This window comes from Trichomonas vaginalis, chromosome IV (genome assembly GCF_026262505.1).
Source record: "Trichomonas vaginalis G3 chromosome IV, whole genome shotgun sequence".
Classification (NCBI taxonomy): Eukaryota; Parabasalia; order Trichomonadida; family Trichomonadidae; genus Trichomonas; species Trichomonas vaginalis.
This window is the reverse complement of record NC_067206.1, coordinates 13,153,286-13,178,965: the sequence shown is the minus strand read 5'-3', so window position 1 is coordinate 13,178,965 and position 25,680 is coordinate 13,153,286. Positions and strand designations below refer to the sequence as shown.

General features: G+C 31.5%; 16 protein-coding genes, 1 non-coding gene and 2 pseudogenes across 19 annotated transcripts, besides 1 other annotated feature; 11 read left to right on the top strand and 8 right to left on the bottom strand.

Moving 5' to 3' along the window:
* Nucleotides 1-549: part of a mobile genetic element that runs on past the window's edge.
* Nucleotides 550-568: 19 nt separating this feature from the next.
* Nucleotides 569-1,027, top strand: TVAGG3_0082720 (spectrin binding; the record flags this gene model as incomplete). Its single annotated transcript, XM_001311165.1, has 1 exon — nucleotides 569-1,027. The coding sequence occupies one exon, from the start codon at nucleotides 569-571 to the stop codon at nucleotides 1,025-1,027; it is 459 nt and encodes a 152-aa protein (XP_001311166.1).
* A 622-nt stretch (nucleotides 1,028-1,649) lies between these two features.
* Nucleotides 1,650-2,594, top strand: TVAGG3_0082710 (protein of unknown function (DUF3447); the record flags this gene model as incomplete). Its single annotated transcript, XM_001311164.1, has 1 exon — nucleotides 1,650-2,594. The coding sequence occupies one exon, from the start codon at nucleotides 1,650-1,652 to the stop codon at nucleotides 2,592-2,594; it is 945 nt and encodes a 314-aa protein (XP_001311165.1).
* Nucleotides 2,595-2,720: 126 nt separating this feature from the next.
* TVAGG3_0082700 (D-tyrosyl-tRNA(Tyr) deacylase protein) lies at nucleotides 2,721-3,289 on the bottom strand (the record flags this gene model as incomplete). The annotated part of the gene is made up of 1 exon (XM_001311163.2): nucleotides 2,824-3,285. The coding sequence occupies one exon, from the start codon at nucleotides 3,283-3,285 to the stop codon at nucleotides 2,824-2,826; it is 462 nt and encodes a 153-aa protein (XP_001311164.1).
* A 527-nt stretch (nucleotides 3,290-3,816) lies between these two features.
* Nucleotides 3,817-5,477, top strand: TVAGG3_0082690 (uncharacterized protein; the record flags this gene model as incomplete). Its single annotated transcript, XM_001311162.1, has 1 exon — nucleotides 3,829-5,451. One exon carries the CDS (start codon nucleotides 3,829-3,831, stop codon nucleotides 5,449-5,451), a length of 1,623 nt encoding a protein of 540 aa, XP_001311163.1.
* A 55-nt stretch (nucleotides 5,478-5,532) lies between these two features.
* Nucleotides 5,533-6,284, bottom strand: TVAGG3_0082680 (uncharacterized protein; the record flags this gene model as incomplete). The annotated part of the gene is made up of 1 exon (XM_001311161.1): nucleotides 6,037-6,258. One exon carries the CDS (start codon nucleotides 6,256-6,258, stop codon nucleotides 6,037-6,039), a length of 222 nt encoding a protein of 73 aa, XP_001311162.1.
* Nucleotides 6,285-6,315: 31 nt separating this feature from the next.
* TVAGG3_0082670 lies at nucleotides 6,316-6,387 on the bottom strand. Its single transcript has one exon. It is a non-coding gene; the product is annotated as a tRNA-Gln (tRNA).
* An 84-nt stretch (nucleotides 6,388-6,471) lies between these two features.
* On the top strand, nucleotides 6,472-7,826 carry TVAGG3_0082660 (P-loop containing nucleoside triphosphate hydrolases family; the record flags this gene model as incomplete). Its single annotated transcript, XM_001311160.1, has 1 exon — nucleotides 6,490-7,752. The coding sequence occupies one exon, from the start codon at nucleotides 6,490-6,492 to the stop codon at nucleotides 7,750-7,752; it is 1,263 nt and encodes a 420-aa protein (XP_001311161.1).
* Nucleotides 7,827-8,219: 393 nt separating this feature from the next.
* Nucleotides 8,220-8,666, top strand: TVAGG3_0082650 (uncharacterized protein; the record flags this gene model as incomplete). The annotated part of the gene is made up of 1 exon (XM_001311159.1): nucleotides 8,220-8,666. One exon carries the CDS (start codon nucleotides 8,220-8,222, stop codon nucleotides 8,664-8,666), a length of 447 nt encoding a protein of 148 aa, XP_001311160.1.
* Nucleotides 8,667-8,919: 253 nt separating this feature from the next.
* TVAGG3_0082640 (phosphoprotein phosphatase protein) lies at nucleotides 8,920-10,311 on the bottom strand (the record flags this gene model as incomplete). Its single annotated transcript, XM_001311158.1, has 1 exon — nucleotides 9,004-9,987. The coding sequence occupies one exon, from the start codon at nucleotides 9,985-9,987 to the stop codon at nucleotides 9,004-9,006; it is 984 nt and encodes a 327-aa protein (XP_001311159.1).
* A 126-nt stretch (nucleotides 10,312-10,437) lies between these two features.
* Nucleotides 10,438-11,285, bottom strand: TVAGG3_0082630 (uncharacterized protein; the record flags this gene model as incomplete). The annotated part of the gene is made up of 1 exon (XM_001311157.2): nucleotides 10,675-11,202. One exon carries the CDS (start codon nucleotides 11,200-11,202, stop codon nucleotides 10,675-10,677), a length of 528 nt encoding a protein of 175 aa, XP_001311158.1.
* Nucleotides 11,286-11,770: 485 nt separating this feature from the next.
* On the top strand, nucleotides 11,771-12,610 carry TVAGG3_0082620 (uncharacterized protein; the record flags this gene model as incomplete). The annotated part of the gene is made up of 1 exon (XM_001311156.1): nucleotides 11,804-12,529. The coding sequence occupies one exon, from the start codon at nucleotides 11,804-11,806 to the stop codon at nucleotides 12,527-12,529; it is 726 nt and encodes a 241-aa protein (XP_001311157.1).
* A 781-nt stretch (nucleotides 12,611-13,391) lies between these two features.
* On the top strand, nucleotides 13,392-15,031 carry TVAGG3_0082610 (spectrin binding; the record flags this gene model as incomplete). The annotated part of the gene is made up of 1 exon (XM_001311155.1): nucleotides 13,452-14,699. The coding sequence occupies one exon, from the start codon at nucleotides 13,452-13,454 to the stop codon at nucleotides 14,697-14,699; it is 1,248 nt and encodes a 415-aa protein (XP_001311156.1).
* A 340-nt stretch (nucleotides 15,032-15,371) lies between these two features.
* On the top strand, nucleotides 15,372-16,968 carry TVAGG3_0082600 (annotated as a pseudogene). The gene has a single exon: nucleotides 15,378-16,896. A coding segment is annotated over exon 1 (1,519 nt).
* Nucleotides 16,969-17,653: 685 nt separating this feature from the next.
* On the bottom strand, nucleotides 17,654-18,973 carry TVAGG3_0082590 (positive regulation of GTPase protein; the record flags this gene model as incomplete). The annotated part of the gene is made up of 1 exon (XM_051222115.1): nucleotides 17,720-18,805. The coding sequence occupies one exon, from the start codon at nucleotides 18,803-18,805 to the stop codon at nucleotides 17,720-17,722; it is 1,086 nt and encodes a 361-aa protein (XP_051107101.1).
* A 1,833-nt stretch (nucleotides 18,974-20,806) lies between these two features.
* Nucleotides 20,807-21,551, top strand: TVAGG3_0082580 (flavodoxin-like fold family protein; the record flags this gene model as incomplete). Its single annotated transcript, XM_001311152.2, has 1 exon — nucleotides 20,807-21,514. One exon carries the CDS (start codon nucleotides 20,807-20,809, stop codon nucleotides 21,512-21,514), a length of 708 nt encoding a protein of 235 aa, XP_001311153.2.
* Nucleotides 21,552-21,748: 197 nt separating this feature from the next.
* Nucleotides 21,749-22,378, top strand: TVAGG3_0082570 (uncharacterized protein; the record flags this gene model as incomplete). The annotated part of the gene is made up of 1 exon (XM_051222114.1): nucleotides 21,749-22,378. The coding sequence occupies one exon, from the start codon at nucleotides 21,749-21,751 to the stop codon at nucleotides 22,376-22,378; it is 630 nt and encodes a 209-aa protein (XP_051107100.1).
* A 162-nt stretch (nucleotides 22,379-22,540) lies between these two features.
* TVAGG3_0082560 (DNAJ protein ERDJ3A family) lies at nucleotides 22,541-23,542 on the bottom strand (the record flags this gene model as incomplete). The annotated part of the gene is made up of 1 exon (XM_001311150.2): nucleotides 22,544-23,488. The coding sequence occupies one exon, from the start codon at nucleotides 23,486-23,488 to the stop codon at nucleotides 22,544-22,546; it is 945 nt and encodes a 314-aa protein (XP_001311151.2).
* Nucleotides 23,543-23,672: 130 nt separating this feature from the next.
* Nucleotides 23,673-24,346, top strand: TVAGG3_0082550 (uncharacterized protein; the record flags this gene model as incomplete). Its single annotated transcript, XM_051222113.1, has 1 exon — nucleotides 23,685-24,080. The coding sequence occupies one exon, from the start codon at nucleotides 23,685-23,687 to the stop codon at nucleotides 24,078-24,080; it is 396 nt and encodes a 131-aa protein (XP_051107099.1).
* Nucleotides 24,347-24,432: 86 nt separating this feature from the next.
* On the bottom strand, nucleotides 24,433-25,093 carry TVAGG3_0082540 (annotated as a pseudogene). The gene has a single exon: nucleotides 24,453-25,083. A coding segment is annotated over exon 1 (631 nt).
* Between the last annotated feature and the right edge of the window lie 587 nt (nucleotides 25,094-25,680).

Here is a 25,680-nt window from a genome sequence, read left to right as displayed (position 1 = left end):
AAAAAATAAAGCACGTTAAAATTTTTCTTTCTTGATTTTTTACAAAATCTACTTAGAATTATGCAAAATATGACTAAATAATTATAAATTTCAAGTTAAATTTTAATTTTGATAAATAATTTAAATTTCAAAATATCAAGTTCAGTTCGACTATGTATGTAGTAATTCCTCAATAAAGTGCCAAAACCCTATTAAAATATATGAACATTTTCAACATTTTAATGTTTTTATTTAAAAATTTGTTGGAATATGAGCTTCAAACAATTATTATGTAAATAAAAATAATTAAATATATGTATTTATTCGTATTACAACCGTAGTAAGTCGATTCTTCCTTTCTTCTACTGAGGTTTGAATTTGATTTCGAATTGTAAAGAGATTCAAAGGGAAAATACTACCGGAGAAAAACTACCTCCATGAAAGGGTCATAATGGACTCAAGTTGTATTTTTTGATATTTTTTGCTTTTCGAGCCTAAATAGGTAGCCAAGATAATGCCTAAAAATAAGGTTCTAAATTCTGAAGTTTACATGATCCTCTCGTGTGCACCCTTAATGTATGAATACAAAATGGAAATTGACTTGTTTTGTTGCGGAGAGTATTATAATCCTCATGCTTTATTAATTTATTTGGATCAAACTCATAATATCGACAATGGATTGGCTTATTCACCGCTGTTCAACAATGTTAAACTTTGTCAATATTTGATTTCACATGGTGCAGATGCCAATGCTAAAGATCAAAACGAAAGAAATGTTCTTCATAGCGCAACATGGTTTAATAAAAAAGAAATTGCAAAGCTTCTCATTTTGAATGGCGCAGATATAAATGCTAAATATTATGATGAAGAAACACATCTCCATAAAGCAGTAGATTTTGATAATAAAGAAATTGCAGAACTTCTTATTTCACATGGTGCCGATCTAAATGCCAAAAATGATGGCGGTGAAACATCTCTTCAGAAGGCAATTGACAATGAATATAAAGAAATGGCAGAACTCCTTATTTCAAAAGTTTCCAATAATTAAGAATTTATTAATAGCAATATTGAAGAAACTAAAGAAGATTTTTTTTGGTCTTGGCAAATAGTGGCAAAAATGACATTTTACAAGCGTAAACCTTGTAAAGTCAAAATGTCATTTTTCGGACAATGTACCGCTCTCGCCTTTTTAGACGACAATTCGAATCTCAGGAGTGGAACGCTTTTTACATAAATTATTTAAATAGTTTAAATAAGAATTGCCTAGTTTTTGGCCAGGTGAAATACACGTTTAAAATCCAAAACCTGGACCTACTAATGATCAAATAGGATGATATACAACCACACATCCGCACCATATCAGTATGTTTCCATATACAATATCCTATATTCGCATCTAAATAAAAATGCCATAAATTAATTGTAGGAAATTTAAGTCAAAAATTATAATTGTCGTCAGACGACAATAATAATTTCGTCACTTTTTAGACGACAATAAAACACCCTCTATGATGTAATATTAAGATTTGAAATAGCATAGATAATTTTATCATTTAAAGTTTTCCCGACAAATTCCAGAGAAGGTGGTAAATTTAAATCTTAAACAAAGTTTACAACTATTTAATTTTTCATGCTTTACTCAAAATTGAATTTATTGTAATTTTTTTTCCATGTCTGATCAAGACGTGAACATAAATCAATACAGTGAATTGCGAAGTATTTGTAAATGCCACATCGATTCATATAATGCGTTGTATCAGCTGAAAACAGAAAAAGAAGAAGATTTAAATTCAATTTACGAAATGATCAAAAAAAATTTGATTGAAACAAATATAAGCACCCCTACAAAAATTATAAGAAATATTTTTGAAATTATTCCTTATAATAATCGCTATACAAAGTCATATTTATATCTTGCAAAACTCATTATAGATTTTTATCATATCAAAGAGATCAACGATCTTTATATCATTTCAAAATACCTATTTTATAAAGAATACGGAATTAAATTAGACAAGTCTGCTAATTTCGTAGAAATTTCAACGGAAAATCTTGACATTCATACAGAGAATCCTATTTACAAAGCAATAATGTATGATGACAAACAATCTTTTATCTCTTTTTGCAATTCAAATAGAGAAGAATTTAATGAATATCAAACACTTAAAAGCAAGTTATATCCAATTTCTAATAAAAGATATTCCGATGATGGATATTCATTACTTGAATTATGTTGTTACCACGGAGCAATTGACTGTTTCAATTTTTTGAGGACGGAATACAGACAAGATATAACTGAAACATGTCTAGAATTATCATTTTTAGGCAGAAATCCAGCGATCATGAGTGAATGTTTGAAATATCAAAAGCCAAACGAAAAATGCATGAGAAATGCAATTATTTCACACAACATTGATTTTGTTACATTCTTGATGAATGAGTACAATATAGAGATCGATTTATCTTATTGTGGATGGTGTCATAATCTTGAAGCATTTTTAGTTTATTTTGATCAAACTAAAGATTTTTACAAATCCATAGTTTATTCATCAGGATTTAATATTCCAAATCTGCCCAAATATATTATTCAAATTTCAAAGAATCAAAATAAATAAATATAGGATGCTAATTTCTTTGTAGATTCACAATGCAAAAAGTTTGTCTTATTTTTATTTATTTATTTTATATATAGTACTGTCTTAAGACAGAAAATAAATAAAAATATTAAATAAGAACTTTTTTTTCATGATAATTAGATTGTTAAGAAAGATTTTATTTAATTATACGTAGTTAAAAAGATGGTTGTCTATTTCTGGATGTTTGTAAAAGAAATTAAGACTTAACTTAACCTTTCTTGTTAAGTGTATCAAAGATCATGGTAACTGGGCCATCATTAACAAGAGCAACATCCATCATTGCGCCGAATTCACCTGTCTGGATTTTTTCTGGTTTATATGCTGCTTTAACCTTTTCAACAAACAAGTTATACAACTGTGTAGCACCTTCTGGACCCATTGAATGTGAGAAATCTGGTTTTCTGCCATTTGGACGAGCATATAATGTGAATTGTGAAACAAGAAGAACGCCACCATCAATATCCATAACACTCTTTCTCCATGGCTTGTCATCATCGGCGGGCCACATGCAGTAGTTCAACATTTTTTGAACAGCCCAATCTAAATCTTCTGGCTTATCATCACGATGGATACCAACAAGAACAACGATTCCTTGGCCAATTTGACCAACAATTTTACCATCAACAGTCACTGAACCACTTTTTGCACGCTGGATAACGAGCTTAACCATTTTTAAAAGTGTCAAATTTGGAAAATTTCTATCAAACTTTTCCCCCTTCAACAAGACCAAATGCAGGGGGTCATTCTTTATGGATAAAGCATTATTTCTTTTTAGGAATCTCAAAAATGTATTGATAAAACATCTGTGTGACTCTCAGTTTAGTAAAGTTTCATTCAAATGGTCTTGAAAATGTTTCTGAATAAATTCATTTGCAATAAATGCCCAAAACTCATCGAATAGTGAGATTTCTTTTAATTTAATTTTTCTCATATGAGATATCATATTTAGATTAATGATAATATTCTTAATATTGAACAATAGACTTCAAATTGAGACATATTGTTACATAAAGAGTAATGCTGATAAATATTTTGAAGAGGATGTTTTCATGTAATAGAGAATGAGCTAATAAGCATGATTTTGCCCCGAAGATAAGATATAAACAATATCAAAATTCATTTTTAAACGGTCACCACACGTTTAATTATTTTTCTTTACAGTTTGACAATTTACATTGTTCATTCTTTCAATTTTGGCAAAAAAATTATACGGATGTCGACACGTAATGAAGGTCTCATCCCAATAATATCGATGTCAAATTCGATGATACAGAAAATTATCGAGTCTAACATATCCTGCGATGCGACACAAGGAGAAGGCATTATTGCTTATCTTATTGGTGATATTTCTTATGATTCACCACTTGGTAATCCTCTTATCAGAATCACTCAAGTAGTTGAAGGTATAGAAGCAGAAGATGAAGTTTTTCCAAGCAAATGCGGGGAAAATCAAATATCAATTCGTTATGAAAGCTTTCCAGAAGAAATGCCTGAACCAGATCCAACATTATTAAACGAACATATTATGGATACAGTTCATACTGTATTTTCTCAAGAAAAAACCATATATAAGATAGTTTGCTACCATTATTTTCAAAATAATGATTCTGTTTTTAGATTTTATTTTCCATTCCCCACATTTAAGACTACATTCGAAGAAATAGGAGAATCTCAAAAGCCTACGTCATTTCTTGCAGGAAGTTATCCAAAATTACAATATAAAGCAACATCTAAGCTAATCGATGCACAAATATCTGGCGCAGAAGGTCCAGATGACGTATCAATTCAGCCGATCATAGCAGACCTCGCAGCTCGCTTCCCAACAACTCCAATTCACTTAACAATCGGAAATATAATATATAATCTTCACGTACAACAGCAATCGACCACAAAAATGTTTTATGCTACAGCTCTAGTATCTGATCCAAGCGAATCCATTTCTCTTTGCTTTGGAAGAATCTCAACAAAAACAGATATGCGATCTGATATTCAAGCTCTTGGCAATCAAGTCATGGAAACCAAAGAAGACATAAAATCCATAGTAGAACAGATGTCATCAATGAAAAACGAAATTTCTGAACTAAAATCTTTAATTACAGACTTAGCAACTGTTGTTAAGAACATTACAGTAGTACATCCATCAGCGCTTAACTCTCCCCAACATACAGAAACTGCACAACCTTTAGTTCAAAGTAAATCTGCTCTTTCTTTCAGAAAGAAGAAATCAAAAGATGTAGCAGTTCGACCAACAAAGCCTGAAGAAAAGCCATCTCCTAAAAGACCAACAACAATATCTACGCCAAAAGATACAGACATTTCTCCACCAAAATCTTTTGTTACAAAAATTGACAATTTCGAAGAACCAAAAGTGACAGCAAAAGTGACAAATACAAAAGAATCTAATTTTGAACCAAAATTCGAAGATGTTTCCGAAAAACCTAAACCAAATATAGACCAACCCAGCCAGGATAATTCTAGCTTATACCAATATCTTGATATTTCTCCAAATTCTTCAATTAAATCCGGTAGACAAAAAACTGAAAAATCTGATAGAAAGAAGGACAAATTAGATTTCCAGCCTCAGTATACTTCCCCTCAGACATCAAGATATGAATCAATTACCCCTCAGAAAACAGGAATTCCAGAATCTCCTCAACTTTCTGCAGAAGCGTTCTCCATTGGATCATATAAGAAAAGCTCTCTTAAAAGAGACTTTCCACAGATGATTCAAGAACCTTCTGCTAAGAAAGTTTCACCAAAAATTAGTGTTTCTATGGGTGAACAAACACAAGGAACACAACAGTTGTTTAGTATATTAGGTATCAAAGATGATTAATGTTTTTATTTCCAAATAAAGTTTATTTATTATATTTATATTTTTCCTAAAGAAAATTCGAAAACTTTGTGATAATCTATTCTATCCGTACCCGAAATATAAGTCCCCTTCTCAGGCAAGAACTGGTGAAGGTAAACTTAGGGAAATTTACCTCTCGGGAGAATTGAAGGAAGAGAGGTAAGTAGTCTATTTATATATCCCACCCTTCAATTCCAACTCTATATGGGCGAAATTTTGCATGTTATCTTATACAAGCAAAATTTTACCAATTTAGAGAATGGATAGGAGCTGATAAGGAAATAATTTTAGAACAATGTTTTGTAGATTCCTATTCCTTTGAGAAAGTTCTAAATCTTGGTGAATTTTTTGCTGATTATACCAATGTTTTCGAACTTTCTCGATGTAATTGAAATGTGAAAGTAAAATAATCTATCTGTATGCTTCCAATCTTCAAATTCCAATTTTTTGGACCTTATTGAAAAGCAATTCAAAATCAGTTCTCAAACTGATAACTTTAATTTTAAAACAGTCGTGCAAATATGTTATCCAAAAATCTTTTTCTAGCGACCCACTTAAATCCTAAAATCATGCTTGGTTAAACTGTATGTTTTGATTTGATTCATCTTGCTCATTTTGTGATGCATATCTTCTGTATTGATGTTGCATTTCAGGGTGCGGAGGCAAATTAAAATCATCTTGCCAGTCAACTTCATCATTTTCAATAATAACAACATTATCCATGACTTCTGTGCTAAGTGGTACGAATTCATCATCGTGAATTATAGAAAATGTATTGATTTGTTTCATATTTTTGTAAAAAATGAAAATGTAAATTTCACTAACTAAAAAAAATTAGAAAAAGCTTGGTCCCGCCAGGAGTCGAACCTGGATTTCGGGATTCAAAGTCCCAAGTGATAACCGCTACACTACGGGACCAGCACACTAGGATATATTTAAGTATATTTTTCATAATAGTACTGTACTTTTTTATTTTTTATATTTTTTTTTATTTCTTCATCATTTTTTTTAACTAAATTCATGACAACAGAAACCAATTCCGAGGTAAGGATGCCACAAGAACTTGATGAAATCAACGCTCTATTCCAGAAGAAGCCCGAAGTTGCTCAAGAAGAACCCAAGAAATCAAAACTTCACTTAGATTTGACTTTGAAGACAAAAATCAAGATTGGTGTTGCAGTTTTTATACTTATTTTGGGCATTATTATCAAAATCTTACTCAAAAAAGAAATCCGTACCATCGATACTCCAATGAAATATGTTAAAACAGCGAAAATTGCCACAGCGATCAATTCATTTGTTCATTCCAGTGAGCCATCAGATATTACTATTCTCTACGGTCCAAAAGGTTTTGGAAAAACACGTGGCTTAAACATTGCAGTTGAGCAACTCAAATCATCAGGAAAATTTGTTGTCAATCTTGATTTTTCAGTGCTCACAAAGGAATCTACAGTTCAAGATATTATTACAATTATCAAAAGTTCAATAATTACTGCATTTAAGAATACTGAGATGACAATACCATCAATCAAGCTAGCTCTTCCATCCTTAGCATCCTTAACTAGTATTGTTGGTGTCGAACCACCACAAATTGGTGGATTCCAAGATCCTACTGTCAGACAAATCGCATCTTCTTTATGCACACTTATTGATACAATAGGAAAACACCCATCATCTACAGAAATCATTCTTAGAGGCTTTGATGTTTTAGGAAATGTATTTCTTGTTGTAAATGAACCGCAAAATGCAATTAAATTGCCAATTTACAACGAATTCCTCGAAGAATTACAAAAGATCTCATCAGGATCCCACCATATCTCATGCATCGCCGAAATCTCTGATGTAGAGTGGCTTCTCAATCAACCAGAAATTTTACATGCAAAAAGAATTTATATTGATGAATTCACACTTGAAGAAGCCAAGGAATACCTTGCAGGAGACTTCAAACCTCGCCAGATCTCAGAAATGTTCGATGCTTTCGGTGGAAATGGTCGACTTTTCGCTCTTGTCCATGAAACAATGAGATTGGGCTTGGATTTCAAGGAAGCACTACAATACGTAATAAATATTGAGCAAATGGCTACAAAGCAAGCACTCGCCAGACTTCCTGAGGGTGGAATGCCAACTTTACTCAATTTGACAAAAAGTGAAGTGAATTTGGACTTCAACAATACAATTGCAAGGTTCCTTATCGATGAATACCTTGCAACTCCTATAAGACAAGGAGTTATTAAGCCACTTTCAAAGATTACAGTTGAATACCTCAAAACACTTGATAAATAACTTTAAAAATTTTGTTTTATATAATTTTTCCTCTTGGCCGTTTCCTATCATAACTAAACTCTTATTTTATTCAATTTCCTATCATTTTCTCGTTTGCTAATGGCATAAACCGAACTTCCTGATTCAATTGCTCATATTGAAGTTTGGAATCAACCTCACTCTTGAGCCAATTCATTGTATTTGATACTCAAGTGTTAAAAATGTGGTCATCTTAGATTTGACTTATTGACAATAACCATTTTTTAGCTTAAAGCGGGTAACATTATTTCTCATAGAATATGACTTATGTCAAGATGATTCAAACCTATAATGAGTATCATTCTTTGGATCAGGGTGTATAATGCAACAACCAGCTGAATATCTCACTAAGCTATGATCTGCTCTCATATTTTGTGTGAGAGCTGAGTATTTGATCAGTTTTTGAACTTCCTTTTGATGAAAGACGATAGTTAACGTACATCAAAATTATGGAAAGCGAGATATCAAATTTCCCACCAACTAGTGCAATTTTCCTCCCATCTAAGAACAACAAACATACAAAGAAAGATAAATTGTCAGCTATATCCAAAGCTGAATTAATGGGAGGATTTCAACCTACTTTAACTGAAATAATTGAAAGTACAAGAGAAAATAACCCATTTGACTATCAAAATTCACAGAAATCTACATCAAAGGAGCAATCTTCATCAAGTTGTTTTGATTCTCCGAAAAAGATAAGATCTTCATATTCTTCAGATCCATATTTTCGTAAAAAGAATGAACTTAGACGATTCATATCTGAAGAATTTGCAAGATTAATCAATCAAGATCATCAGGAATATCTTTCAGCTTATTCCAGGAAAGAATTGAATGTCTGCGGTGGATTCCCTAATCATAGAATTCGTAAGCAAATGTTAATGATTGGTTTACTCTGAAGCTTATACTTTATAGAATATTGTTTGTAAAATCTTGTAAAATTTTTTCTTAAATCATGTTTCCTTTTATGTTTTTGAAGTAGTTCTATCCGTTTCACATTAAAATGCATACATATATCAATCAAAATTGATTTTCAAGAATTAGCAAGAATTTAAAAGCAAAATATAGAAAGCGGAAACAAGGTAATTGTTTTATTAGCTAATCATAGATTCGAAATCATTAATTTTTCAAAAATAAATTTTCAAATAATAAAATCATTTCTAACTTAATTATTTAACTTTCATGAAACAGGATAAGTTTAAATTTATATCTAAAGCTGAAATATATATAATATAATTAAGGAGCAGGCAAATACTGTACTTGATTACGATACACATATGGTAAAGGACCATATATAACAGGCTGGACCTTTGCTCCGGATATGAGGAGAACTCCAGCGTTGTTGTTTCCGATTCCACAATAATTTGAAGCGGAAAATACAGTAATTACTTTGCCGTTAAATAAAATCTCAATACCTTTGTATGTATTTTCATGACCTCTAATAATTGTAGTTATTTTGTTATCTTGGAGGAATTTATTTACCGCATCTATACCGTAAAGAACGCCAGTTCCACGTGGAGAGCGTTCATAATCACGAACTTGTATATTTGGATCAGACCAAAGAACTTCGTCTAAAGTATTCAATCCGAAATCTGTAATTGGTCTTTTGATTGCTGCGAGTTGTTCTATTTTTGTGAAATTCGGACCGATTCCTCCGTGAACAGCGAGATATTTATTGTCAATTATGCATCCGAATGGCATTGATGCGAATACATCTAAGAAACTTTCATATAAAGACTCATAATCCTTGTAAAGAGCTTTGAGCTCAGCAAGGAATCCTGAATTCTTGCATGTAAAGTCGAATTCGTGGTTTCCACGAATGATAATGACATTTTGCGGCCAATTTATCTTCATAGCGAAAACAAGTATAAGAGTTTCAAAAGAAAACTGTCCGCGGTCAACAATATCACCTAAAAACAAGTATCTCTTATTCAAAGGGAATCCATTAAGTTTAATAATTCTAAGAAGGTCAATGATGTGCCCGTGCAAATCGCCAACTACGACCATCGGGGACTTAGCTTTTATGATGACATCTTCGGCATTGAATAAATTTTTGACCATAATTAACAAATTTATGATAGTAAAGGAATTGAAAGTTGGGAATTGAGCTGTTACTTCTCCTGATGCTAATTTCTCAGGGTCCACTGCAAAGAGCTTCTGGAAGTTTTCTAAAACTTGCTGCGGGACATTTGAAAAAGAACTTCTACGAGCAGCGCGCATCGATTTTAGTTTTACTTTTTTTTTCTAATCAAATTCTTTACACAGCGGACTTTCAAATTTTTCTAACTGTTGTAAAACTTACTTTTTCGGTGCCATAGGATGAATTGGAGGGTGTGAGATACTATTACGTGCAAGAGTACTCACACCCTCCAATTCTTAGCCAAAATGGCTAAAAATTGAGTGCAATGTCAACAATTGTTTACAACATAAATATCGATAGAAGGAACAAATTTTAACCATGTTTTTGCCAAAGGCAAAATTCTAGATTTAATCATTTTTTTTCCAGTCCATATTCCAAAAGCGAAGTCATGCATTGCAATGCTGTCAGATTCTTCACTTGAAATATGCACCAAAAGAAGTTGGATTAACATAAGTATGAATGATCAAAAAAGATATCTTTGAAAATAATTTTTTTTGATCATTCATACTTATGTTAATCAATAATTTATGGGCAGATGCATTAAGATATCTTAAATATCTATAGTGAAGGCCATATCCTTAATAATTTCCTCTTATCGAATTCAATGTTTGATACAATCCAGCCCCGAATCAAATTTTTATAAATAACATATCTATTATAATCTATCTATGATAAAATGATTTTAATTCAAATATTTTCATGCTTTTCAGAAGAATTCAATCGTCTTTTCTTTGCACGTTATCAAAATAAACATACAAGTAAAATAACTATACATGGCATGATGAGCGCTGTGCAACTGGTGGAAGAGTTAAAACGCCTGGAAGTACTAATGCAAGTGTAGCTACAACTAAATTGAACCAAAACGGTGGAACGAACTTAAAGAAAACAGCCAAAGCAAAAGAAACACCAATTGCAATGAATGTTCCCTTCTTTGAGAGAGAGCAGCAGGTCTTGCATGGGCATTCAGCTGGAATGTATTTTCCGAATAATTCATCGAGTTCCTTTAATGAGCGTACTCTGTTTGAGGCTGTTGGATCATCTCCTGGAAGTTCACTAAACAAGAATTTGTCAACTTTAGAGCCTAAGTATGCGTAGAAAACAACTGCAAAGTAAAGGGCGCAAATTGCAAGGCAAACAGAAGCAAAGAAGCCAGCTTCTACAGATTTGGCGAATCCAAACAAGCCCAAAACTGTGAGAAGAAGGGCTGCAAAGATGACTGGACGCTTGAATAAAAGGACTTCTTGGGCAAGCTTTACCCACTTTTCATATGGCTTTAACTTCTCTTCGAATGTCATCTGAAAAAATAGTTTTGTAAACTTTATTTTTTACGTAATAAAATTGAATTGTATAATCGTTGTGTATCGGCGTGAATAGTGGAATTTCAACACTGCTTTTCATTCCTTAATTTAAAATAAGGCATGTTTAGATTACCAATATCAGAATTTTATTAAATTGATGTATAATAAATATTCTTTTTCAGCTGTTAATTTTGGAAAAATTTAATTTATTTTCTCAATTCCACTTGTAAATAATCAATTTTGTCAAAATTCAAATCGGCACAAGCTTATAATTTTATACACTTAATTGAATTATCCATCAAATTTTAATAAATTTATATTAATAAATGGAAATAAATTGTTAAATTATGAACTATACTAACATAAGGACAAAAAAAGAATGCAGTTTTTCATTTCTAATAGAGATTGGTCCATCAGAGAAGACACTTTCCATTTAATTCAAGATCTATGATCAAGAGAATAATAATCTATGGTTTAATTGCAATAAATTCAACTTTCCATTTCAAATGGCATGCTAGAGATGCTATAAAACCTATTCAAAAAATTAATTGGAGACATGGATAAAAAAAATTTTTTTTTGGTCAAATTGAGTTCAATAATGAATTTTAGTCCATACCTTCTCTACTTTTCATTATTGTTATTTATTTTGGCCTTCTTCTGTCTCAGCCAAATACAAGTTATCAGAGAAATTCGCGCAAGCATTATCGATTTATTATCAATAAATTTCAAAACATCAAACAAAAAAATACCAATTTCAACAGGTATTACTACATATGCTCCATCAGGACTCCAATATTCGCCAACAGAAAGATTTTCTCCAATGTCCCCATCTCAAATTTCAGATTCCGTTAGAATGTTAACTTCTTTCCAAGAAATTCTTCAAACAAATCATAGCAATATCTTATTCAAAGCCAATTTAGCCGAAAAAATCAAAACGCAATTCAAGAAAGCACAAGAAAGCGAGAAAACAGCAGAAAAACATACAGAAACAACAACTTCAAAGCTTGCCATTAACCAAAGAGTTCAGTCTGATACAATATATTCAATTAATCCAACAAAGCCCGAACCAAAGAAGTACCAACCCCCAGCTGTTACAGAAGAGAAGAAAGAAAACACCGAACAGGCTGCTGAGGAATCTGCTGCTACTGCCAAACCTGCAATTGGAAAAGGTTTGAGTAAGGGCATTGGCGGTGGCATTGGAGGTGGCATTGGCGGTAAACCTGCAATGGGTGGCCTTAGTGGTATTAAGAAAACAGGTCTTACACCTAGTTCAACTCCATCAAAAGCGCCTGCATTTGGAAAGCTTTCAATTGGTGCTAAATAATACTGTAACATTCCGATTACATATTTCATTTCCTTATTTTGTTATGATTGATAAAGAATAAAAAAAAATTATTTATATTAAGTATCCGTTTCCTTAAAACTAGAGCCTACTGAGACCTTAAATTTGAAAAATTGATGCTATTGTATTTCCCAATTTCGATATTCTATCGATAAAATAAAAATTTCAATAGTATTCTTATCGAAAATAGGTTATTGATTTTATAAAACAATAGCATTATGCATCATATCAGCTCCATCTTAATTAATAAATGAAAATATGTTAATATCGTTTCAAACTATGACGTATCATTTCAAAGCTACAGTATCTGATATTGCCATAATTATTTTTACCCAATATCACTTCGAATTCCATCCTATAGCATAATTTTAGTTTTCAAATTGAAAAAAAAAATTGAATTGTGGGAAAAAATTGAATCGTGGAAAAAATTGAATTGTATATAAAATGAGTGTAGTTGCAATTGCTAGTTTGTTTTTTTTTAATTTTTCAAATGACTGAAAAGAAAGATATCCACCTCATATACGAAGAGTTGATAAAAATGTATCGAAATAATTATGAAATCATTGCTTCTTTCGTGCGTATTAACACAACGAATACCACAGAAATACAAGAAATTTATCAAAAGATGAAAAAAATTTCTAATGAGATAGATTTATTTCCATTTGTAAGTCCCCCTATCCTTTTTAGTGCTTATAGATATAATAATATATATTTGAAATCATATTGGCTCATTTTCAAAATGTTTTATGAAGAATTTCGAATAAAAATTGATTTAAGAGATCATCCAGCTTTAGAATATTTCTTTAATAAGGAATATGGATTCCCAATAAGTTATCGAAGTGAAAAATCTTACGGAAATTATACATTAGATCTGCATGAAAAAAACACAATTTATAGATCAATTATGGATGATGATAAAGATTCATTTATTGTATTCATTGAAAGCGAATCATTTGATAAAACTCAAAAACTCAAACATGATTTTTATCCGGAATCAGATGAAGGATATTCATTTCTTGAATTGTGTTGCTATCACGGAGCTGTTGATTGTTTTAAGTTATTAAGGACAAAATTCAACTCAGAAATTAATCCACAATGCCTTCAATTTTCATTCTTAAGCGGAAAACCAGACATTTTGAACGAATGTTTGAAATTCCAAATACCCGATCAAGAATGCATGAAATATGCAATTATTTCATTCAATGTTGATTTTATAACATTTTTGAATAGAGAGTATGGATTAGAAATTGATTTGGATACTTGTAGGCTCTGGAGGAATTACCAAGCTTTCTTTATTCATCTTGATGTTTCAAATGACATTGAAAACTGCTTTCCTTATACTCCCTGTTTCGGCACTTCTATTTTCGAATATTTTATTTCACAAGGAGTTGATATTAATGCAAAAGACAATCACTCTCATGTTACAGCCCTTCATTTAGCAGCCCTTATTGGTAATATAGAAATAGTCAAATTTCTTGTTTCTCGTGGAGTAAATATTAATTCAACTGATAAAAACGGGAAATCTATTCTAAATTATGCAGCTTCATTCAGTAACAAAAAAATGATCGAATTTCTTATTGAAAATGGTGCAGATATTAATGCAAAAAATAAAAACGGAATGACCATTCTTCAAGTGGCAGCTCTAACAAATAATTATGATGCTGCAGAATTTCTTATTTTGCATAGTAAGAAAATTATTACAAAAGGTAATTTTGGTGAAACAATTGCCTTTGTCGACGAGCAAGATAATGAAGGAAAAACTGCACTCCATTATGCAGTTCAATATAATTCATTTGATACAGCTAAGCTTCTCATTTTAAATGGAGCCAATATAAATATAAAAACAAATAACGGAATTACTCCCCTGCTAGTTGCAATACACCAAAACAGTTTTGAAATTGCAGAAATACTTTTATCTAATGGTGCAAATATAAATGATAAAGAGATACATGGATACTCCTCACTACATTTTGCAGTGAGCCTGGAAGATGTAGATAAAGCAAAATACCTTTTAATGCACAATATTGACATTAATGCAAAAGATAATTCTGGTCTATCTGCTGTTGATTATGCATATATTAAAGAAGATAAAGAGATGATATCATTACTTGAGCAATATGGTGCAAAGCGATCTGTCCAAACCTATTTTTGAATATTCAATTTTGCTCTCAACTCATTTTATAAAAGTATTACTTATTCAGCTCAATAAATGTTTCCTCTGAGATTTGTTGATCATAAATTTCGTTTTCATTTAGGTTTCTCTAATATGGCTTTTTCGAATTGGCTATGGAACAGTATGTCATTCCATGAGATATGTAGAGGCAGTATCTCCCAGAATGAGAGTTGCAGACCAACAAGAGTGCATAGTACACTCTTCTCAGTCAACATTCCACATTCAAGTTATGAACGAGCAACAGTATTCCATTCCAAGAAACATACAGATTCAAAATAATGAACGTATTGAGTTTGGATCCTCTAAATTATCATTTAAACTTAATTAAATCAAATGGAAGATTTGAATTGTTTCTTAGTCAAGACTTTGTCAAACAAACAAAGTGATCAAGATAATGTTAAGAAAGTCCTTGATTCTATCAAAGATGATAAGGAATCATATGTTTTAAATAAATTTAATGATCTTACTGTAAAACTTAGGAATGTAAAATCTGGAAATTTTGTTGCTTCCAGGAAAATATTTTTTAGGAAGATTCTGGATTTTTTTAAAGTCTACAATAACAAACAGGTTACTAAGTTATTCGATATCAGAGAATGAGAGATAATTGAAATGATTTTCGGTCAGATAAAAGTGACAATTTTGGCAGAGTTATAAAAAATGAATAAAATGATTTTTTTCTGAACTTACAGAGAAATATAAGGATATAACTGATACATTTAATGCTATCTACAGTCTTAAATCAGAAAATGAAGAAGAAATCGAGAACATTTACCAATTAATTAAGACAAAATTAATGGAAACTAATACAATTTCACTATCTTACGTTCTGAGCGGTATTTGCAATGCCGAAAAATTCAGAAACCGTTACATGAAATCGTATTATGCTATCTTTAAAAAGTTAGTTGATGAATTCAAGCCAAAAGAAATACCACACATTTCTATTTTATTTGATTATTTAATTTATAAAGAAACAGGTGTTGTCTATGACGTAAAACATAAATTAAATTTCAAAAATTTTATGGCATCAAATAGCTTGAGTTCATATGAAAATGATGAACTTTATAAATCAATAATAAATAATGATAAAGAATCATTCATTATTCAAACGGGAAAAGAAGGATTCAATGCAAACAAAGTCTATGACAATGGTTTGTTTTCTACTGATATTATTCAGTATACATTGCTTGAATTATGTTGCTATTATGGGGCTGTTGATTGCTTCAAGATTTTGAGATCGAATTACAAATCCGAAATTACAGATGAATGTCTGTTGCTATCTTTTTTAAGTGGTATTCCTGATATCGTCAATGAATGTTTGAAATATCAACAACCAACTGAAAAATGCATGAAATACGCAATTATTTCACATAACATCGATTTTGTTTGTTTTTTGATGAACGAATATGGATTAAAAATCGATTTGGACTATTGCTGCAAATTCAACAATCTACAAGCCTTATTAATATATTTAGATCAAACAAATGATATCGAAAAATGCTTCGTTTATTCATCGTGCTTTGGAAATTCGTTGATTGAGTATTTTCTTGCGCAGGGAGTAAACATAAATTCAAGAGATCAACTCGGAAGAACTGCACTTCATATTGCTACATTGTACAATAACATAGAGTCATTAGAACTCCTTATTTCAAAAGGTATCGATATAAATGGAAAAGATGAATTCGGTAGAACAGCGGTTTATTTTGCAGCTGAAAATAATCTTGTCGATATATTAAAAGTACTTTTTTCTCATGGTGCAGATATCAATGCAGTTAACACAACTAAAAGATCTGCTCTACATGTTGCTACACTAAACAGATGCAAAGAAGCTATTGAATTTCTAGTATCTCATGGTGCAGAGATTAACGCATATGATAATTTTAATAACAGTCCCCTTCATATCGCTGTTGGAAATTCATGGATTGATATTTCACGACTTTTTATTTCGAATGGTGCTGAAGTCAATTGTAAAAATCAAAACGGAAGAACATGTCTTCATATTGCAGCATGTAATAACAACAAGGAAGCAGCCGAATTACTTATTTCAAGTGGAGCTGACGTAAATGCAAAAGATATCTTTGAAGAAACTCCACTTCAAGCCGCCTCTCATTATAATAACCAAGCAGTTATTGAAGTTTTAATTTCACATGGTGCTGAGCCAGCAACAAAAGTTGACTGAAATTATTTCACCTCATCAATGAAATTGGATTTTTTTATTCGTTTTTTCTATTTCAATCGAAGTAAAATTAACATTAAATAAATTTCTTTATTTCAAACTGGTGTATCATTCAGTTCTATTTTATTGAGTTCTTTTCCTTCTCTAACATCTCAAATTCTGACAGTTCCATCTAAAGAAGAACTGACAAATGTCTGTTGATTTTTTGAAGACAAACAAGTAACAGTACTCCTGAGACCTGCTTCCTTACATATATTCTGGGTAACTTATGGAAGCAGGAAATATAATGTATTGGATAATGAATTATTTGAGAGTTTATATCAGAGAATAAAAAAATCAAAAGTTTTAGTAATTCAAATACAAATAGTTGTCTTTTAAAAAGTATTTTTTCACATAACTACTTGCGACATCAAGAGCAGTCTTTCCATCATTATTCTATGCTTCTTTATCAGCTCCAACAGAGAAAAGATATTTCACAACTTCAAGATGACCTTTTTGTGATGCAAAAATGAGTGGTGAATCTAAAGATTTTACTTGTTTATATTTACCACTCTTTATAAGAAATTGTACCTGGAGCCTTAATCACACACATATAACTTTAAATGTTAATACTTCTGGAAATAGTCTTTTTATCATGAGATTGACATTTTTAAGTGAAAATGTAATTCGCATTGAACCAATATCTCTAGTTATATCTGACGTGCTAGAAACAAATGCACAAAATATCTATCTAACAAAGTTAAATTTAGTTTTTATCCGAAAGAAAAAAATTTTTTTAATTTTCTTAATTTTTTTTAAAATAACAAACAAATAAACAAGTGCTCAGTTATACCATTGATTCTGGGATTACACTAACCTTGTAATTCTTAATATATTGCATCATTTCAGAAGATTGCATGAATCTAGGCAATTGGTCCTGATTAATAAGCTTTTTGATCTCTTGTATAGCTCTATCAAATACATTTGGAGAAATTTCATTGATATGCTTGAGACATTCAGTTCTAATCAGCGCACCAATGTTAATTTCCATCGGAGCCTCTTCAAAAATATATTTTTCGTAAATTCTATGGGCCATGTCATGTAATTTGTCCGGATCTGTTTCACTTTTGTATTTCATCGTATCTCTTAAGAAAAGTAGTCCTTCGACGCATGTATTCGATTGCATGAACTTTCTTAGCATTTTATAAGCGTTAGGGTCTTCAAGAACGTTATCAACTGATCTGAATTCCGGAATTGTCAACTTGAAATCCGGATTTTTCCAAGTTGCAAGACTTACGGGCAAAGAAAATGATATCATGAATGACACCATGCAAAGAATGATGCAGCAGATAGGTGGGCTTTCTGGAGGAATCACATCTGGCTTTTCAATATTAGCTATGCCAAAAGCTACGTAGAAAGGAACGGCTATTATCCATGCTATACCGATTAGTTTAAGTTCTGTATTAATAGCGATTTCATCATGAACGTTTCGGAGGAAATAAACACAAACCCAAAGAAAAATGGAAATAAAGGCAACAAGGATGGCAGAAAATATATATGTAGACTTTTGAATGCCATTACCATAATGGCCTGGCTGGTTTTCTTGATATTTAATTAATCTGTACATTCCGAGAATAAATGGACCCATGAGAAGCAATAATGAGTAGAATAGGAAGGCATAGTCTGTAAGGAAAAATTTATGCTTTGAAACGTTAATCCAATGCTTGGAATACGTTCCATCAGTTTGATTATCTTCAACTTCTTCTTTATCGGCATATGCTTTGCCGATATGATATTTAATGATGAATTGAAGTGCTCTAACGGGGTAAGGAATAAAATGTAATGGAATAAAAATCCATAAAAACAAATGATCGATGATATTTGGAAATTGAGTTGGCCCTATTACTACCTTCCATGATTCAGCGGAAGTCATTAAGTATTGACCTATTGCTGATGAGAAGATGCACCAAGGAGATCTTGATTTGATGTAAAATGATTCTTTATGGGAGAAAAATAGCACTAAATTGATTATGAAATACAATGTCCATAAGAGCCATAGGACAAAAAACAAAATTGCATAGGGATTCATGTTAAAATCAATATTCATATTTTTGTCACTTTTTCGGATTCCTAAAAAACGAAACTTTTTACCTTGTATTCCAACTTCATTTCTTTCAGAGATTAGGTTCCTAATCTTTAAAATTATGCAGTATAGTATCTAATATAGGGCAATATGATAAGTTAATGGAACTTCACCATATGAGATATTGATGAAAAGATGATTTTTGGGCCTTACAATTTACTAAAAATTCGAGGATATTCAAGATGCATTTTGCAGCTCTCTCTATTTGCAATGTGTCAGGAAAAACACTTCCATATTAACTCATAGCTTTTTGTTTCATACAAATAAGAGAAACACGCAAATTATCTAATTTATATCGATATCCAAATAATATGTTCTTATTATGAGATTATCTTTAATTTTTGATTTCCTTAATCAGCGTAATAATTTGATTCGAAATATCACAATAATTCTACATTATCTATCAAATTTAAAGACAAATCTTAAATATATGAATGATCGGGTATACATCATACATGTATGCAAGATATACAATATCCTCCAAGTAGGGAGCGTGCTCATCTATTAATAATAGCAAATTTGCAGTTACTTGAAATCTAATGAATTGTCACAAAGAATCCTTATAATAAGGGTTTCGTTTTGCGAAAAAACGTACAATACGCAATTTCGCTAAAAAACATTTAGCTAGCAATTTCGACCTTTGACTCCACTCAAGACGTCACTTTTTTAAATTTTGCGGTATCATATTTTTGGAAAATCTTTATGAATATTATATAAAAAGTCTCTTTAATATCTATATTTCATATTTTTATCGATTTTTAAAGTTTTTGCGAAAAGTATTCAATTATTTTTGCTATTTGGTCGGGTAAATGTCAGATTTGCGACATTTTCTGATATGATATTCAGATTCTACGTTGATAATAATGCTTATAGAACCCTCTTGCTATTGTGTCAAAATTGCGAAACCGATAGCAAAAATATCTCGCAATATCAAAATTGAGATATTGAGTGAATTATGCATTATAGAGATTAAAAATCTGATTTGTGAAAACATCTCATCAGTTTCTAGCTAATTCAAAAATCTTTACTATCTTATTCGATTAAAATGAAAAGGGAATAGTTTCATTATGCTTTAAATGACAGCCTTATAATATAATCATAGTTTTCGCTCAATATGCAGCATTTTTTTTCGAAATCTATGGTCAATATCCTAAATACTGATTGCTTTGCATTCATATCTCTTACATTTTCTATACCCACATCACTATTCATTGCTATTCCTATCTTTTTCATTTTTGTTTGTTTCTCATAATTTCTCAAAAAACATGATAACTTGATATTTGTAAATATCATACTTTATAACGTAAATAAGAACTTGACCTATTAAGAAAAGCAGTAATGAAAAGAAAATCTGAAATTCATAAAAATTACAAGTTTCTGATGACAATTAGCTTAATTAAACCAGGTACAAGATTATATAATTGTATTTTCTATCCAATTATCCATATAATATCTTATCCAGAAAAAATAACTTGATCAATACCAAATGATTTTTTAACTAGTAAATAAAGTATTTTCTTTACACACACATTGTATATCATAGTTTTTTTTTTTGGTTTCGCAAAACATCCAAAAACAAATATGCTATAAAAGTGACAATTTTAGCAAAACGAAACCCTTACTTATAACAATCCAATATCGGTAATTAATTGCGCAATAAAAATCCAAAAACTGCGCCAATTTTTTATCATTGTAAAATCTTTTGAGAACCTCAGAAATTTGAATGTTCATTGAAAATACGAAAAATTTGAGAATTGTATAAATTTGAGTAAATCTCTTCACTTCTCACTAATGCGTGTTCTTTTCCTCGTCGCGCATGTTGATCCAACACACAAGGCAACAGCTTTCAGATTTGCTGACTCCGCAAAGGCAGCCTTAGAGAAGGCTGGCCATGAAGTCAGATACGTTAACCTCGTTGAGTCTGGCTTTGACAGAACATTGACAGCCAAGGACTTCAAGAAGATCCCAGATGGCACATTCTCAATCTTCGCAGTTACAGGCCAAGACAACTTGATTGATGAAATCAAGGTCCAGCAAGAGAATCTCAAGTGGGCAACACACGTTGTCATCTTCGCCCCAATGTGGTACGGCAGATTCCCATCATGCGTCTATGCATATACAGAGAGAGTTCTCAACGTTCCATTTGCTTGGGACTTCGAGCACATGCTCGACAAGGGCTATCTCGCCGGCAAGAAGGTTACATCTGTAATCTCTACAGGCAGTGCACCAATGTTCTTCGATCCTAAGGAAGGAAACGGCCTTGATGCTTACACATGGAGTGCTCTCTACGCTTTCAACTACTCTGGCTTCACAATCCTCAGATCAATCGGTATTCATGGCGCAAACTCACCAAAGAGAATTGCCATGCAGCCAGAACTTCAGCAGAAGCTCAACGAGAAGCTTTTGAACCTCGATAACTGGAAGGTCATCACAGACAAGAAGTTTGTTCCACTTGCCACACTTGACCAAATCACAGATCCAGAAAACTTGATCCAATAAAAAATGAATAAAATTTACCATTGCAATTTTAAATTATCTCATATTCTTTTCACAGTCTTACAAATATTAAGATTTACAGGTTTATGCAACGAATGATTGATTAATGATCAGTCTGAGGGTATAATTAAGAAAATTATTATCAAATTCTCAGAAATATATAATAATGATGATTGAACACATGTTTAAAATAATGAGTTTATCTTAAAACAAATGAAGAAAATCATTCCTTCCAAAATGAAATCTGGTAAAGTTTATCCTGGAGAAAAACTAGACTCTGGATTAGGAAGGCGAAATGCTAGAGTTGATTCAGTTCCATATAAAAATCGAAATGACAACAATAATTCTAATAAAAATGATGAATTAAAAGCATCCGCAGCATTATTTCTTACAGAACTGGCACAACAGCTTACGTCTAATACAAGCTCATCTAAATTTGTACTTCAAACATTTTCAAGCCAAATGCTAAGGAATGGATCCTTTTACAGGGCAAGATTAGCCGGATTAAAGGATGAAGAGATAGATAGTATACTAAGGAAAAATTCGGTTCTATCTGTATGCCTTCCTCCAATTTCTGCACATGATTACTCCTATTTACACAATGAAAATCAAAATCCTAAATATCAAGAGAAAGTTAGAACTCATGTCAATGAATTATCAGGATACGTAAGAAATCTAGATCTCGAAAAAATCATGTTTCTCGATAAAGCAAAGCAAACACAAGTATTGACGTGGTGGATCGATTACCAGCTTGGCATTGTAAATACACGCTCATCTCAAATTGACGCTTTATTAAGTAGCATAGGTAATGATCTCGAAAACATTGATGATAACCAAATTATCGAACCAAATTTATACACTGTTTAATTTTGTTAGTAAAAGTAATATTAGATTTATTTCATTCTTTCATTTCTTAAATACAATTGACCAAATATGTGAATCAAAATTATATTTGAGTTAATTAAGAGAGTTCATGGTATTTAAAGAAATATATGTAAACTTATCATTTTTACTCAAACATTAATGAAGTATTTATAACTCCATGTAAATTTCATTTCTTGGGATCGATTTAAATTTGGCTGTTCCATCAATTACACGATCAATAGCACTCTGGGCCTTCTTTATATCCTCTTCTATGATTATACCTTCTTTCTTAGCGCTGTAAATGACAATTGCTCCAGATTTGATATCTTTGAACGGAAGACCTGATTTTCCGATGAAGAATTGGAACTTTGGGTCTCTAAAATGGTTTCTCAATTCATCTAATTCAGGATCAATAAAGTTTTCGTTGCAGAAAATGCAAGTTTTCTGGTAATCGTAGCAGTATTCAGGGAATTCGGCATTTACATGGAAGTCCGCACCTATTGGAGACTTAGATGGTCGCTCATTTAAGAATGCATTTGCTGATTCATTGACATATCTGAATTTTCTTGCTCCTTCATGAGGAATAGTCTTTGTATCATTGTAGAATACAATCTGTGGTACATCCTTAATACCAAATTCTTCAAATAAGCCGTCATCATGGCAAATTCCAACTCTTAATTTTTTATTGTAGACGCGAGAGATTGCAGCCCAGTATCCAGGAATTCCTTTCTTACATGTGAAGAGAATGGCTGTAGGTTTGGCGCGATAATCATCGAGCCAGAAATCATTCACTTCTTCAACAAGAGAACTATTAACAATTCTGAATGCTTCCTTGGCAATTCGAACGGGATTTGGTTGCTCATTATAGCTTATATCGTATGTTCTATTTTTAATGATAATTGATGGAAAATTTTCTATTTTTAATGATTCGCAGAGCCTTGTTTGGGCTTGGCAATTGATTTTTCCGTATGCTATTGATCCATTTGTAAGTATTTTTGCATGCTCTATTGCACTTTCATATAACTTTAGATTTTTTACGTATGGTTTATAAGCAAGGAACGTCCAGACTCTGTTATTCCCTTTCTTCTTATGGGAAAATTCTTTGTTATACATTTCAACGGTGAATTCTTTTAGTTTCGATTGTGTTAAACTAAAAAACAATAAAAACATCAAAATGTTGAAAAAAGTGTCAAAAAATATGAAACTGTTTTACATAATTTGAATAATTGATATATGTGATTATTAATTAATATTTGACAGTTTACAAAATAATTGTCAAAAATTAAGTGAAACTTTATTTTGCCAGAAAATGACTCAACCTATTTTCGAGTTCAGTGCTGCACGAGCCAAAGCGGAAATTGCCCGGGCTACTACTATACATCCAAATCTTCTTCTTTCTCTTTATGAAATCAGCCAGAAAAAGAAAATGGAAGCCGAAAAGGAAAAGGCTTCTAAGAAAGCAAGCAAAATAGACAAAAAGGACAAAAAGGAGAGAAAAGGTAATAAGGATAAGAAAGATAAGTATCGCAATAACAAATTCAACGAAACAAAAGAAATGAAAAAGGACAATAAACATAAAAGCAAAAACGAAATCGTTAATATTGATGTACCACAGAGCGTCCTGAAGAATATTCTGAACGAAGCTGGAATTAAAACAGATGGATATGAAATTACTCTCCGTTCTGTTCCTAAATCACTTGACTAATTTACACTACACAGTGTAATACCAAAAGTACATAAAAGTATACATATTGTGTTGAGTTCTAAAGTTTAAAATGCGTTTTTTATTTTAATTACCTTTTAGATCCTTTTAATTCACACTTCCATCCATAACACTAGCAAATACATCAAGATGTTTCAAAAAAGAATTCTATTTAGAAGTTTTGTTATATAAATGAGGGTTTTTCTTTGCCAAATTTGGCAAATTATCTTGCAAAATCAATCATAACACAATGAAACCCTAATTCGAACCTCCTTGACAACAAATATGATAAATTAAACATATTATTTCTTAGATTTTGTGAATTAAATCATAATAAACATTGTTGTTAGAAATGGAATAGAATTATTTTATTCGTTATTCAATTTGGATCTTTTGCTTCTTTTCTATTTTAAGCAAATAATCCATGATATCATCGCTAGTTGTCAATTTCAATGGAGTTAGACCCTCTTCATTCCTCTTATTTACAACAGCTCCTGCTTTGATCAAAAGTTTGACAGACTCAAAGTTATTGTAATAAGATGCAAAATGAAGAGGAGTTTCTCCGTCGATTTCTTGTGAATTAGGATCTGCACAATTCTGAAGAAGTAATTCTACAATTCTTGGTTGTCCTTTTTGAGCTGCCCAATGTAAAGGAGTCGAATCTTCAGTACTTTTAGCATTTGCATTTGCACCATGTTCCAGTAAGAATTTGCAAACTTCAAAACGCCCTGCGCGTGCTGCCCAATGCAGAGGTGTTTGTTTATGAATTTAAAAATGAATTATATAAGAAAATATGAAAAACTAAGTCTGGCTTATTCACTATTTCTGGATTTTTCGCAACAAGATACTTAACACTTTCAATGTTTCCGTCTTCAGCTGCTCGCCAAATTATTGGCTGGAAATTCTTTAGTTGTTCAATTTCATTTTCGGTAGTTTGCTTTTGCTGCTTATCAGTATTGCATTGATCACATTTATTCTGTGAGTCGTTTGTTGGCTGACCCTCCATTGGAGTAAAATCTCGAAAAATTTAAAAATAAGGGAGAATATTGTGTTATTTTAGGGGATAGAACCATTTCAAATGTTTTTCTCGTTATTTTTAATTTCTCTGTCGAATTCATTAGATTTCACCCAAAATGGCACCCTATTAACGATCACAGGTAATGGCGCAGTTACTCTTCGTGAATTTAAGGAAAAAATTGTTAATTTCGATAAACTCACAAAAATTACGATCAAAGAGCCAATATCATCAATAGGTAGGCGAACTTTTATTAGTTGCACAAATCTCAAAGAAGTTATTATTCCTGAATCAATCATTGAAATTGATGAAGCCGCTTTCATATACTGCACATCATTAGAAAGTATAATTTTACCTTCAAATATAACAATTATAAGTAATTCTCTCTTTCATCACTGCAAAAAACTATCAAGTATCCAAATTAAAGGCAAAATTACAAAAATTGGAGAGAAATCATTTAAAGAATGTGCATCACTCACTGAAATTACACTTCCAGATTCATTAATTTCTATTGGAACTGAAGCATTTTCAAGTTGTATATTATTGACAAAAATAATTCTTCCAAAATCAGTTTCTACTATATCATCT